Source organism: Salmo salar, chromosome ssa14 (assembly GCF_905237065.1).
Source record: "Salmo salar chromosome ssa14, Ssal_v3.1, whole genome shotgun sequence".
NCBI classification, from domain to species: Eukaryota; Metazoa; Chordata; class Actinopteri; order Salmoniformes; family Salmonidae; genus Salmo; species Salmo salar.
Window position 1 is genome coordinate 36,152,211 of NC_059455.1, and position 13,769 is coordinate 36,165,979.

The 13,769-nt window shown below is 46.0% G+C and overlaps 1 protein-coding gene across 3 annotated transcripts in view; it reads left to right on the forward strand.

Annotated features, from left to right (window-relative positions):
• Positions 1-13,769, forward strand: part of LOC106569459 (phosphatidylinositol 4-phosphate 5-kinase type-1 gamma-like) — a 38,809-nt gene that overhangs the window by 17,786 nt on the left and 7,254 nt on the right. For all 3 annotated transcript variants that reach the window (XM_014140825.2, XM_014140824.2, XM_014140826.2), the window contains exons 6-9: positions 1,327-1,626; positions 1,784-1,983; positions 2,132-2,215; positions 2,340-2,391. In XM_014140825.2, the coding sequence (XP_013996300.2) occupies positions 1,327-1,626; positions 1,784-1,983; positions 2,132-2,215; positions 2,340-2,391 (636 nt within the window). The remainder of the gene's footprint in view (positions 1-1,326; positions 1,627-1,783; positions 1,984-2,131; positions 2,216-2,339; positions 2,392-13,769) is intronic.

Consider the following 13,769-nt stretch of genomic DNA (forward strand, 5'->3'; position numbering starts at 1 on the left):
TCAGGAGGCTGAAGAAATTTGACTTGTCACCTGAAACACTTACAAACTTTTACAGATGCACAATCGAGAGCATCCTGTCGGGCTGTATCACCGTCTGGTACGGCAACTGCACCGCCCTCAACCGCAAGGCTCTCCAGAGGGTAGTGTGGTCTGCACAACGCATCACCGGGGGCAAACTACCTGCCCTCCAGGACACCTACAGCACCCGATGTCACAGGAAGGTGCTACCACACTGCAAGCGGTACCGGAGCGCCAAGTCTAGGACCAAAAGGCTCCTTAACAACTTCTACCCCCAAGCCATAAGACTGCTGAGCAACTAATCAAATGGCCACCCAGACTCTTTACATTGCCCCCCCTTGTTTTTACACTGCTGCTGCTCGCTGTTTATTATCTATGCATAATCACTTTACCCCCTGTACAGTATATAGACTCGTAATTGTTATGTACATTTATTGTGTTACTTTTTGATAGATTTTTTTTATTTTTTACTTTTGTTTATTTAGTAAATATTTTATTAACTCTATTTCTTGAACTGCATTGTTGGTTGAGGGCTTGTAAGTAAGCATTTTACTGTAAGGTCTACACCTGTTGTATTCGGTGCATGTGACAAATACAATGTGTGGTCTACCACTTCACGGCTGAGCTGTTGTTGCTCCTAGACGTTTCCACCTCACAATAACAGCACTCACAGTTGACCGGGGCAGCTCCAGCAGGGCAAAAATTTGACGAACTGACTTATTGGGAAGGTGGCGTCCTATGATGGTGCCACGTTGAAAGTCATTGAGCTCTTCAGTAAGGCAATTCTACTGCCAATGTTTGTCTATGGAGATTGCATGGCTGTGTGCTCAATTTTATAAACCTGTCAGCAATGGGTGTGGCTGAAATAGCTGAATCCATTAATTTGAAGGGGTGTCCACATACTTTTGTATATATAGTGTATGTTGTTTAAGTGATAATGCCTGAGAAGCCTGTGTTTGGAGGATATAATTGGCAAACCATGATTTAGCCAGTGGTAACTTGTGGAATAGACACCAATCAGCGTCCAGGATTAGACCCCCCTATTGAACATCTACAAACTATCCACAAGCATCTACTTGGGACTTTCCAAATAAAGAGTTGCTGAAATGTTTAACAAGTTGAACTGACATATCGCTGAAATCCACTGGATTTTTCATGTCCTACTCAATATGATGGCCAGTAGGATTTCCTGTTGTTGCATGAAAAGAACACTGAAATAGGCGCACAATCCTCTTTTTGCACCCTTTAATTTTCTCTTCTTCCTCCTCCTCTTCCTCTTCTCCCCTCTTCCTCTCCTCCTCTCTCTAGAATCTGAATCAGAACCCGAGGACCCTGCTTCCTAAGTTCTTTGGTCTCTACTGCGTCCAGTGTGGTGGTAAAAACATCCGTATCGTGGTCATGAACAATGTGTTACCGCGCGCCGTACGCATGCACCTCAAGTTCGACCTAAAGGGCTCCACGTATAAACGCCGTGCGTCGAAGAAAGAGAGGGAGAAATCTAATCCCACCTTTAAAGATCTGGACTTTATATCAGATGTACCGGACGGACTGACACTGGATCAGGATACATATGGTGCTCTGCTTAAGACCCTACAGAGAGATTGTCTGGTGAGAGAGCGGGAGGAGATGGTGAGGGGAGGGGGGAGGAGAGGGGATGTAGAATGGATGTGGAAGGGGGGGCATTATGACGTGTGTGTCTGTGCTGTCTGGTAGCTCCTGCTATCATTCATTCTGACCTCCATTCTCTGTATGGGTGGTACCCCAGGTGCTAGAGAGCTTTAAAATCATGGATTACAGTCTGTTGCTGGGTGTCCATAACCTGAGCCAGGCTGGGAGAGAGTCCCAGGGCTCACCAGCAGGGGGCGATGAGAAGAAACCTGTGACCCAGAGAGCCCTCTACTCTACTGCCATGGAGTCTATACAGGGAGGGAAGACGTGTAGAGACACACTAGACCACGATGCTACGTGAGTTATCCAGTTATCCAGTGAGTTATCACACACAATGATTCCATGTGTCTTGAAGTCTTTTCCCCCTACATGAGATTCTCTCTCTCTCTCTCTCTCTCTCTCTCTCTCTCTCTCTCTCTCTCTCTCTCTCTCTCTCTCTCTCCAGAATGGGTGGTATTCCTGCTGTGGATGGTAAAGGAGAACAACTCCTTCTTTTTATTGGAATCATCGACATCCTGCAGTCCTACAGGTTAATTTCACAAAATCACTCACTGTGCTACTAATGTCCTACTAATCAATAGCACCAGTACTAATATAATGATGTATGAATCAATGAGTTTTTTTCTCATCCAGTTACCTTTTCTGTCCTGTAGGGTCATCAAGAAACTGGAACACTCATGGAAGTCTCTGATTAGTAATGACGGGGTGAGTCCAGTACTCAGACTGTAGCACCTTACCTAGGCTTACACAGGCCCAGTGACTAGCACCTTACCTAGGCTCACACAGGCCCAGTAACTAGCACCTTACCTAGGCTCACACAGGCCCAGTGACTAGCACCTTACCTAGGCTTACACAGGCCCAGTGACTAGCACCTTACCTAGGCTCACACAGGCCCAGTAACTAGCACCTTACCTAGGCTCACACAGGCCCAGTGACTAGCACCTTACCTAGGCTCACACAGGCCCAGTGACTAGCACCTTACCTAGGCTCACACAGGCCCAGTGACTAGCACCGTACCTAGGCTCACACAGGCCCAGTAACTAGCACCTTACCTAGGCTCACACAGGCCCAGTGACTAGCACCTTACCTAGGCTTACACAGGCCCAGTGACTAGCACCTTACCTAGGCTCACACAGGCCCAGTAACTAGCACCTTGCCTAGGCTCATACAGGCCCAGTGACTAGCACCTTACCTAGGCTCACACAGGCCATGTCAATTAGCCTATCAGAAGCTTCTAAAGCCATGACATCATTTTCTGGAATTTTCCAAGCTGTTTAAAGGCACAGTCAATTTAGTGTTTGTAAACTTCTGACCCACTGGAATTGTCATACAGTGAATTATAAGTGAAATAATCTGTCTGTAAACAATTGTTGGACAAATTACTTGTGTCATGCACAAAGTAGATGTCCTAACCGACTTGCCAAAACTATAGTTTGTTAACAAGAAATTTGTGGAGTGGTTGAAAAACGAGTTTTAATGACTCCAACCTAAGTGTATGTAAACTTCCGACTTTAACTGTACATACACATACATACCCATAAGTATATATATATATATATATATATATATATATATATACTGCTCAAAAAAATAAAGGGAACACTTAAACAACACAATGTAACTCCAAGTCAATCACACTTCTGTGAAATCAAACTGTCCACTTAGGAAGCAACACTGATTGACAATACATTCCACATGCTGTTGTGCAACTGGAATAGACAACAGGTGGAAATTATAGGCAATAAGCAAGACACCCCCAATAAAGGAGTGGTTCTGCAGGGGGTGACCACAGACCACTTCTCAGTTCCTATGCTTCCTGGCTGATGTTTTGGTCACTTTTGAATGCTGGCGGTGCTTTCACTCTAGTGGTAGCATGAGACGGTGTCTACAACCCACACAAGTGGCTCAGGTAGTGCAGCTCATCCAGGATGGCACATCAATGCCAGCTGTGGCAAGAAGGTTTGCTGTGTCTGTCAGCGTAGTGTCCAGAGCATGGAGGCGCTACCAGGAGACAGGCCAGTACATCAGGAGACGTGGAGGAGGCCGTAGGAGGGCAACAACCCAGCAGCAGGACCGCTACCTCCGCCTTTGTGCAAGGAGGAGCAGGAGGAGCACTGCCAGAGCCCTGCAAAATGACTTCCAGCAGGCCACAAATGTGCATGTGTCTGCTCAAACGGTCAGAAACAGACTCCACGAGGGTGGTATGAGGGTCCGACGTCCACAGGTGGGGGTTGTGCTTACAGCCCAACACCGTGCAGGACGTTTGGCATTTGCCAGAGAACACCAAGATTGGCAAATTCGCCACTGGCGCCCTGTGCTCTTCACAGATTAAAGCAGGTTCACACTGAGCACATGTGACAGACGTGACAGAGTCTGGAGACGCCGTGGAGAACGTTCTGCTGCCTGCAACATCCTCCAGCATGACCGGTTTGGCGGTGGGTCAGTCATGGTGTGGGGTGGCATTTCTTTGGGGGGCCGCACAGCCCTCCATGTGCTCGCCAGAGGTAGCCTGACTGTCATTAGGTACCAAGATGAGATCCTCAGACCCCTTGTGAGACCATATGCTGGTGCGGTTGGCCCTGGGTTCCTCCTAATGCAAGACAAGGCTAGACCTCATGTGGCTGGAGTGTGTCAGCAGTTCCTGCAAGAGGAAGGCATTGATGCTATGGACTGGCCTGCCCGTTCTCCAGACCTAAATCCAATTGAGCACATCTGGGACATCATGTCTCGCTCCATCCACCAACGCCACGTTGCACCACAGACTGTCCAGGAGTTGGCGGATGCTTTAGTCCAGGTCTGGGAGGAGATCCCTCAGGAGACCATCCGCCACCTCATCAGGAGCATGCCCAGGCGTTGTAGGGAGGTCATACAGGCACTTGGAGGCCACACACACTACTGAGCCTCATTTTGACTTGTTTTAAGGACATTACATCAAAGTTGGATCAGCCTGTAGTGTGGTTTTCCACTTTCATTTTGAGTGTGACTCCAAATCCAGACTTCCATGGGTTGATAAATTGGATTTCCATTGATTATTTTTGTGTGATTCTGTTGTCAGCACATTCAACTATGTAAAGAAAAAAGTATTTAATAAGATTATTTATTTCATTCAGATCTAGGATGTGTTGTTTAAGTGTTTCCTTAATTTTCTTGAGCAGTGTATATATATATATATATATATATATATATATATATATATATATATATATATATATATATATATATATATATATATAAACATTCATGCATATACACATATATAGATATATACACATACACACTTGTTTTTATATATGCCTTTATTATTCCCCGCAAACCCCACCACCCTTCCCCCAATTGGAGTAAACTAATAAACAATAACACTTAGGTTTCTACCTTAGGTTTATTCATCTTATACACATTTTACAGACACAATCTATTTTATAATAGTTATATTGTGTTTGTTTTTAGTCCTTCCTCTATTTCTTATGTCCATCCAGTTTGATTTCTATTTGTAACTGTGCTATTTCACAACATTTCTGAACCTATATACATTTTACAGACCCCGTATGTTTTACATTGGTTATCTTGTTATTAGTCCCACCCTTCAGCTCCATTCAACCCCTCCCATCTATCTCTTAACACCATCCATTTTGGATTTCTATTTGCCATATTTTTCAACTGTGCTGCGATGCGTCACAAAAGTACTGAACCTTTCTATTCTCATAGCTTCTACAGATTGTAAATTGAGATGAACATTTTTGCAAAAATAATTATTATATTATTGATTGATTGACTATCACTTTTCAAATCACCCAGTATTGCTACAGTGGCTTGCAAAAGTATTCACCCCCTTGGAATTTTTTTCCTATTTTGTTGCCTTACAACCTGGATTTAAAATGGGCGTTTTGTATAATTTGATTTACACAACATGCCTACCACTTTGAAGATGCTAAATATTTTTTTATTGTGAAACAAACAAGAAATAAAACAAAAAAACTGAAAACTTGAGCGTGCATAACTATTCACCCCACAAAGTCAATACTTAGTAGAGCCACCTTTTGCAGCAAATACAGCTGCAAGTCTTTTGGGGTATGTCTCTAAACTTGGCACATCTAGCCACTGGGATTTTTGCCCATTCTTCAAGGCAAAACTGCTCCAGCTCCTTCAAGTTGGATGGGTTCTGCTGGTGTACAGCAATCTTTAAGTCATACCACAGATTCTCAATTGGATTGAGGTCTGGACGTTGACTAGGCCTTTCCAAGACATTTAAATGTTTCCCCTTAAACCACTCAAGTGTTGCTTTAGCAGTATGCTTAGGGTCATTGTCCTGCTGGAAGGTGAACCTCCATCCCAGTCTCAAATCTCTGGAAGACTGAAACAGGTTTCCCTCAAGAATTTCCCTGTATTTAGCGCCACCCAGCATTCCTTCAATTCTGACCAGTTTCCCAGTCCCTGCCGATGAAAAACATCGCCACAGCATGATGCTGCCACCACCATGCTTCACTGTGAGGATGGAGTTCTCAGGGTGAGGGGAGGTGTTGGGTTTGTGCCAGACATAGCGTTTTCATTGATGGCCAAAAAGCTCAATTTTAGTATTTGACCAGAGTACCTTCTTCCATATGTTTGGGGAGTCTCCCACATGTCTTTTGGTGAACACCAAACGTGTTTGCTTATTTTTTTCTTGAAGTAATGGCTTTTTTCTGGCCACTCTTCCGTAAAGCCAAAGCTTTGTGGAGTGTACAGCTTAAAGTGGTCCTATGGACAGATACTCAATCTCCACTGTGGAGCTTTGCAGCTCCTTCCTGGGTTATCTTTGGTCTCTTTGTTGCCTCTCTGATTATTAATGCCCTCCTTGCCTGGTCCATGAGTTTTGGTGGGCGGCCGTCTCTTGGCAGGTATGTTGTGGTGCCATATTCTTTCCATTTTTTAATAATGGCTTTAATGGTGCTCCATGGGATGTTCAAAGTTTCTGATATTTTTTTATAACCCAACCCTGATCTGTACTTCTCCACAACTTTGTCCGTGACCTGTTTGGAGAGCTCATTGGTCTTTAATATGTAATATTCTAGGCATTTATATATAAACTCCTGTCGTACTTTATCAAACACCTTTTCAAAATCAGCTATGAAAACCAGGCCTGGTTTACGTGATATTTCATAGTATTCTATAGTTTCCAGTACTTGTCTTATATTATCTCAAATGTATCGTCCAAGTAAAAAACCTGTCTGATTAGGAAGAATAATATCTGACAATACCTTTTTAATTCTATGCGCCAAACATTTAGCTAGAATTTCTGCATCACAACACTGGAGTGTAAGAGGCCTCCATTTTTTTTTATGGACTGGATCTTTATATATACCACTTGGATCCTGTTTCAGTAATAATGATATCAGACCTTCTTGTTGCGTGTCCGATAATCTACCGTTTATATAGGAGTGGTTAAAAAAATGCTAATAATGGTCCTCTGAGTATGTCAAAAAAAGTTTGGTATACCTCCACTGGTATGCCATCCAGCCCTGGAGCTTTCCCAGCCTTAAAGACTTTAATTGCATCAAGAAGTTCCTCCTCTGTAATTTGGCCTTCACATGAGTCTTTCTGTACAGATGTTAATTTTACATTATTATTAGAAAAAAAATACATACAATTAGCTTTGGTTAGTGGAGATGGAGGAGACTGAAACGAAAACATATTCTTAAAGTACTTTACTTTCTCTTTCAAAATATAATTCATTTGTAACAAGTTTCAATACTGTCACGGCTGTTGTCGGTAGAAATGGAGGACCAAAACGCAGCAGGTACGTGAATGCTCATCTTGATTTTTAATTATCTTTCAAAACGAACATACAAAATAACAAAAACACGAACGATCAACAAAAACAGTCTGGTAAGGCACAAGGCGAAACACAGAACAATCACCCACAAATCACACATACAAACACACCCTAATATATGGAACTCTCAATCAAAGGCAGATAGACAACACCTGCCTTCAACTGAGAGTCCCAACCCCAATCAACCAAACATAGAAACACACAACCTAGACTAACCATAGAATACTAAACATAAACCAAAACCCGGAATTACTAAATCAAACACCCTTTACACAAAACACACCACCCCGAACCACAGAAAACAAATACCCCCTGCCACGCCCTGACCAAACTACAAAACAATTAACCTTATATACTGGCCAGGACGTGACAGTACCCCCCCCCTTAAAGGTGCTACCCCAGAAGCACCTTAACAAAAAATAACCCCAAGCAACACCAACAAAAAGTCCCCTTTTCTAAAGGGAGGGAAGGGAGGGTGGCTGCCGTCAACGACGGCACTGTGCTACACCCCCCCTCCCCAACCCACCTATTTCTGGAGGTGGCTCTGGCTCCGGCCGTTCCAGGCTGTCGGGCCACTCTGGCTTCGCCGGGGGGCAGTCGGGGCAGTCTGGCAATTCGGGACAGTCGGGGCAGTCTGGCAATTCGGGACAGTCTGGGCAGTCTGGCAATTCGGGACAGTCTGGGCAGTCTGGCAATTCGGGACAGTTCAGCGCAGTCTGGCAATTCGGGGCAGTTCAGCGCAGTCTGGCCACTCCGGGGCAGTTCAGCGCAGTCTGGCCACTCCGGCAGTTCAGCGCAGTCTGGCCACTCCGGCAGTTCAGCGCAGTCTGGCCACTCCGGCAGTTCAGCGCAGTCTGGCCACTCCGGCAGTTCAGCGCAGTCTGGCCACTCCGGCAGTTCAGCGCAGTCTGGCCACTCCGGCAGTTCAGCGCAGTCTGGCCACTCCGGCAGTTCAGCGCAGTCTGGCCACTCCGGCAGTTCAGCGCAGTCTGGCCACTCCGGCAGTTCAGCGCAGTCTGGCCTCTCTGGCGACTGTTGACTGGCGGGCAGCTCTGACGATGACTGTTGACTGGCGGGCAGCTCTGACGATGACTGTTGACTGGCGGGCAGCTCTGACGATGACTGTTGACTGGCGGGCAGCTCTGACGACTGTTGACTGGCGGGCAGCTCTGACGATGACTGTTGACTGGCGGGCAGCTCTGACGATGACTGTTGACTGGCGGGCAGCTCTGACGATGACTGTTGACTGGCGGGCAGCTCTGACGATGACTGTTGACTGGCGGGCAGCTCTGACGATGACTGTTGACTGGCGGGCAGCTCTGACGATGACTGTTGACTGGCGGGCAGCTCTGACGATGACTGTTGACTGGCGGGCAGCTCTGACGATGACTGTTGACTGGCGGGCAGCTCTGACGATGACTGTTGACTGGCGGGCAGCTCTGACGATGACTGTTGACTGGCGGGCAGCTCTGACGATGACTGTTGACTGGCGGGCAGCTCTGACGATGACTGTTGACTGGCGGGCAGCTCTGACGATGACTGTTGACTGGCGGGCAGCTCTGACGATGACTGTTGACTGGCGGGCAGCTCTGACGATGACTGTTGACTGGCGGGCAGCTCTGACGATGACTGTTGACTGGCGGGCAGCTCTGACGATGACTGTTGACTGGCGGGCAGCTCTGACGATGACTGTTGACTGGCGGGCAGCTCTGACGATGACTGTTGACTGGCGGGCAGCTCTGACGATGACTGTTGACTGGCGGGCAGCTCTGACGATGACTGTTGACTGGCGGGCAGCTCTGACGATGACTGTTGACTGGCGGGCAGCTCTGACGATGACTGTTGACTGGCGGGCAGCTCTGACGATGACTGTTGACTGGCGGGCAGCTCTGACGATGACTGTTGACTGGCGGGCAGCTCTGACGATGACTGTTGACTGGCGGGCAGCTCTGACGATGACTGTTGACTGGCGGGCAGCTCTGACGATGACTGTTGACTGGCGGGCAGCTCTGACGATGACTGTTGACTGGCGGGCAGCTCTGACGATGACTGTTGACTGGCGGGCAGCTCTGACGATGACTGTTGACTGGCGGGCAGCTCTGACGATGACTGTTGACTGGCGGGCAGCTCTGACGATGACTGTTGACTGGCGGGCAGCCCTGATGAAGACTGTTGACTGGCGAGGCTGGGTTGACGCACTTGTAGCCTGGTGCGTGGTGCTGGTACTGGGCTTACCAGATTATGTACACGCACCTCCAGGCTAGTGCGGGGAGCGGGAACAGGACGAGTCGGACTGGGTTGACGCACTTCCGGGTCCGCACGAGAGACAGGAGCTGGAAACCCAGGGCTATGGAGGCGCACAGCCGGTCTAGATCTTACCTCCTGCACAACCCGCCTTGGCTGGATGGAACTAGTAGCCCTGTACGAGCGGGGTGCTCGTACAGGGCAGACTGGGCTGTGCAGGGGCCTGATGGTAGCCGTGCGTAGAGCGGGAGTTGGGTAGCCTGGTCCTCGGAGGCGTACCGGCGACCAGATGCGCTGCGCAGGCATCCTCCTACCAGGCTGGATGCCCGCTCTAGCACGGCACCTGCGAGGGGCTGGAATAACGCGCACCGGACTGTGCGTGCGTATGGGTGAGATAGTGCGCTCCTCAGCGAAACATAGCGCTCTCCACCCCATACGCTCCTCCATATAACCACGAGTAGCTGGCTTCCGGCTCTTCTTACGCCTAGCCAAACTACCCGTGTGCCCCCCCCAAAATTTTTTCTTGGGGGTGCCTCTCGTGCTTCTCCTTCAGCGCGTACTTGGCCTCGTACCACCGCCTCTCTGCCTTGGCTGCCTCAATTTCCCCCTGCGGGCGTCGATAATCCCCAGCCTGATGCCAGGGTCCGGCCCCGTCCAGAACTTCCTCCCAAGTCCACTTCTCCCGCCAGTCCAACTCGAACTCCGTCTGCTCCTTCCTCTGCTGCTTGGTCCTTTGGTGGTGGGTGATTCTGTCACGGCTGTTGTCGGTAGAAATGGAGGACCAAAACGCAGCAGGTACGTGAATGCTCATCTTGATTTTTAATTATCTTTCAAAACGAACATACAAAATAACAAAAACACGAACGATCAACAAAAACAGTCTGGTAAGGCACAAGGCGAAACACAGAACAATCACCCACAAATCACACATACAAACACACCCTAATATATGGAACTCTCAATCAAAGGCAGATAGACAACACCTGCCTTCAACTGAGAGTCCCAACCCCAATCAACCAAACATAGAAACACACAACCTAGACTAACCATAGAATACTAAACATAAACCAAAACCCGGAATTACTAAATCAAACACCCTTTACACAAAACACACCACCCCGAACCACAGAAAACAAATACCCCCTGCCACGCCCTGACCAAACTACAAAACAATTAACCTTATATACTGGCCAGGACGTGACAAATACATATTTTTGGTAGCATTTCTATGTTGAAGATTGAAAAAGAATTTGGTGCATTTTTCCCCATATTCCATCCAGTTTATTTCTATAATATATTACACTGGATCTTTCCTGAATAAGTTCCTCCATTTCTTTTTGTTTTTCCTCTAACTTATTATGTGCCTCTATGGTACAGTTTTTATTGGTACTGTTAGTCCTTCAATTTCCTTTTCAATTTCCATATTCTTATATGGACTCTTTTGATCTAAATTGCTTTTGTTTTCTAGATGAGAACTGAATTGCATGGCCTCTAAAGGCACATTTAAAAGTGTCCCATACAATAAGGGGATCTGCTGTACCTGTTATGTCGGAAAACGTCAGTTATAAATTCTTCTGTCCTAGTTCTAAACAAGTTATCATCCAGTAGGCTTTGATTAAATTTCCAATATCCGCGCCCACATGGAAATTCTGTAAGAGTAATATATATGCCAATTATGTGATGATCCGACCACATTCTGTCCCCTATCAACACTTTTTAAACTTTTGGTGCCAGAGAGAATGGCATAAGAAAGTAGTCAAGACGACTAGCTTGATTAAGCCTCCACCATATATCTCTCACTAGGTCAGGGTATTTAAGCCTCCATATATCCACTAATTCCAATATATCCATGACATTCATGATTTCCTGCCTGAGGGTGATAGTTTGTAGTGTGATTTCCTTTACGGTCCATAGAAGTATTTATAACCGTATTAAAATTCCCCAACATAATAATAGAGTCTAGTGTTGCTTGGAGAGTTGATCAATTCTTATATATATTTTCAAAGAAGCTTGGATCATCATTATTTGGATTGTATAGGTTAATAAGCCATATCTGTTTATTGTCCAATAACATATTTTAAATAATCCACCGACCTTGATGATCTGTTTGTTTGGACAATTTGCACATTTGGATCAAAATTACAGTTAATTAATATCATCACCCCTTTTGAATTTCTTTGCCCATGGGAGAAATATATTTCGTCCCCCCCAGTCCTTTTTCCACAAAACTTCATCTAAAATTGTTGAACGCGTTTCACCGTACCTTCTCCGCTATGCAATCTGGTTTTAGAGCTGATCATGGGTGCACCTCAGCCACGCTCCAGGTCTTAAACGATATCATAACCACCATCGATAAGAGACATTACTGTGCAGCCGTATTCATCGACCTGGCTATCGACCTGTCAATCACAACATATTTATTGGCAGACTCAACAGCCTTGGTTTCTCAAATGATTGCCTCGCCTGGTTCACCAACTACTTCTCTGATAGAGTTCAGTGTGTCAAATCGGAGGGCATGTTGTCCGGACCTCTGGCAGTCTCTATGGGGGTGCCACAGGGTTCAATTCTCGGGCCGACTCGCTTCTCTGTATACATCAATGATGTCGCTCTTGCTGCTGGTGATTCTTTGATCCACCTCTACGCAGACGACACCATTCTATATACCTCTGGCCCTTCTTTGGACACTGTGTTAACTAACCTCCAGACTTCAATGCCATACAACTCTCCTTACGTGGCCTCCGAACGGCTCTTAAATGCAAGTAAAACTAAATGCATGCTCTTCAACCGATCTCTGCCCGCACCCGCCCACCCGTCCATCATCACTACTCTGGACGGTTCTGACTTAGAATATGTGGACCACTACAAATACCTAGGTGTCTGGTTAGACTGTAAACTCTCCTTCCAGACTCACATTAAACATCTCCAATCCAAAATTTAATTTAGAATCGGCTTCCTATTTCGCAACAAAGCATCCTTCACTCATGCTGCCAAACATACCCTCGTAAAACTGACCATCCTACCGATCCTCGACTTCGGCGATGTCATTTACAAAATAGCCTCCAACACTCTACTCAACAAATTGGATGCAGTTTAATTTGCCATCCGTTTTGTCACCAAAGCCCCATATACTACCCAACACTGCGACCTGTACTCTCTCGTTGGCTGGCCCTCGCTTAATACTCTTCGCCAAACCCACTGGCTCCAGGTCATCTACAAGTCTTTGCTAGGTAAAGCCCCGCCTTATCTCAGCTCACTGGTCACCATAGCAGCACCCACCCGTAGCACGTGCTCCAGCAGGTATATCTCACTGGTCACCCCCAAAGCAAATTCTTCCTTTGGCCTCCTCTCCTTCCAGTTCTCTGCTGCCAATGACTGGAACGAACTGCAAAAATCACTGAAGCTGGAGACTCTTATCTCCCTCACTAGCTTTAAGCACCAGCTGTCAGAGCAGCTCACAGATCACTGCACCTGTACATAGCCCATCTGTAATTACCCCAGCGAACTACCTCATCCCCATACTGTATTTATTTATTTATCTTGCCCCTTTGCACCCTAGTATCCTTACTTGCACATTCATCTTCTGCACATTCTACCATTCCAGTGTTTATTTGCTATATTGTAATTACTTTCACCAGCATGGCCTATTTATTGCCTTACCTCTCTTATCCTACCTCATTTGCACATGCTGTATATAGACTTTTTCTACTGTATTATTGATTGTATGTTTGTTTATTCCATGTGTAACTCTGTGTTGTTGTATGTGTTGAACTGCTTTGCTTTATCTTGGCCAGGTCGCAGTTGCAAATGAGAACTTGTTCTCAACTAGCCTACCTGGTTAAATAAAGGTGAAATAAAAAAAAATAAAAAATAGATATTATTTTTATTTTATTTTAGCCAGGTAAATACTGATCGTCTTTTCTTATTATCTGCTAAGCCATTACAATTATAACTGGCTATACGTATTTCACCACTTACCATAATGAGACACAACTTTAAATTCTATTTATCAAAATACATGTTTGTAAACTTA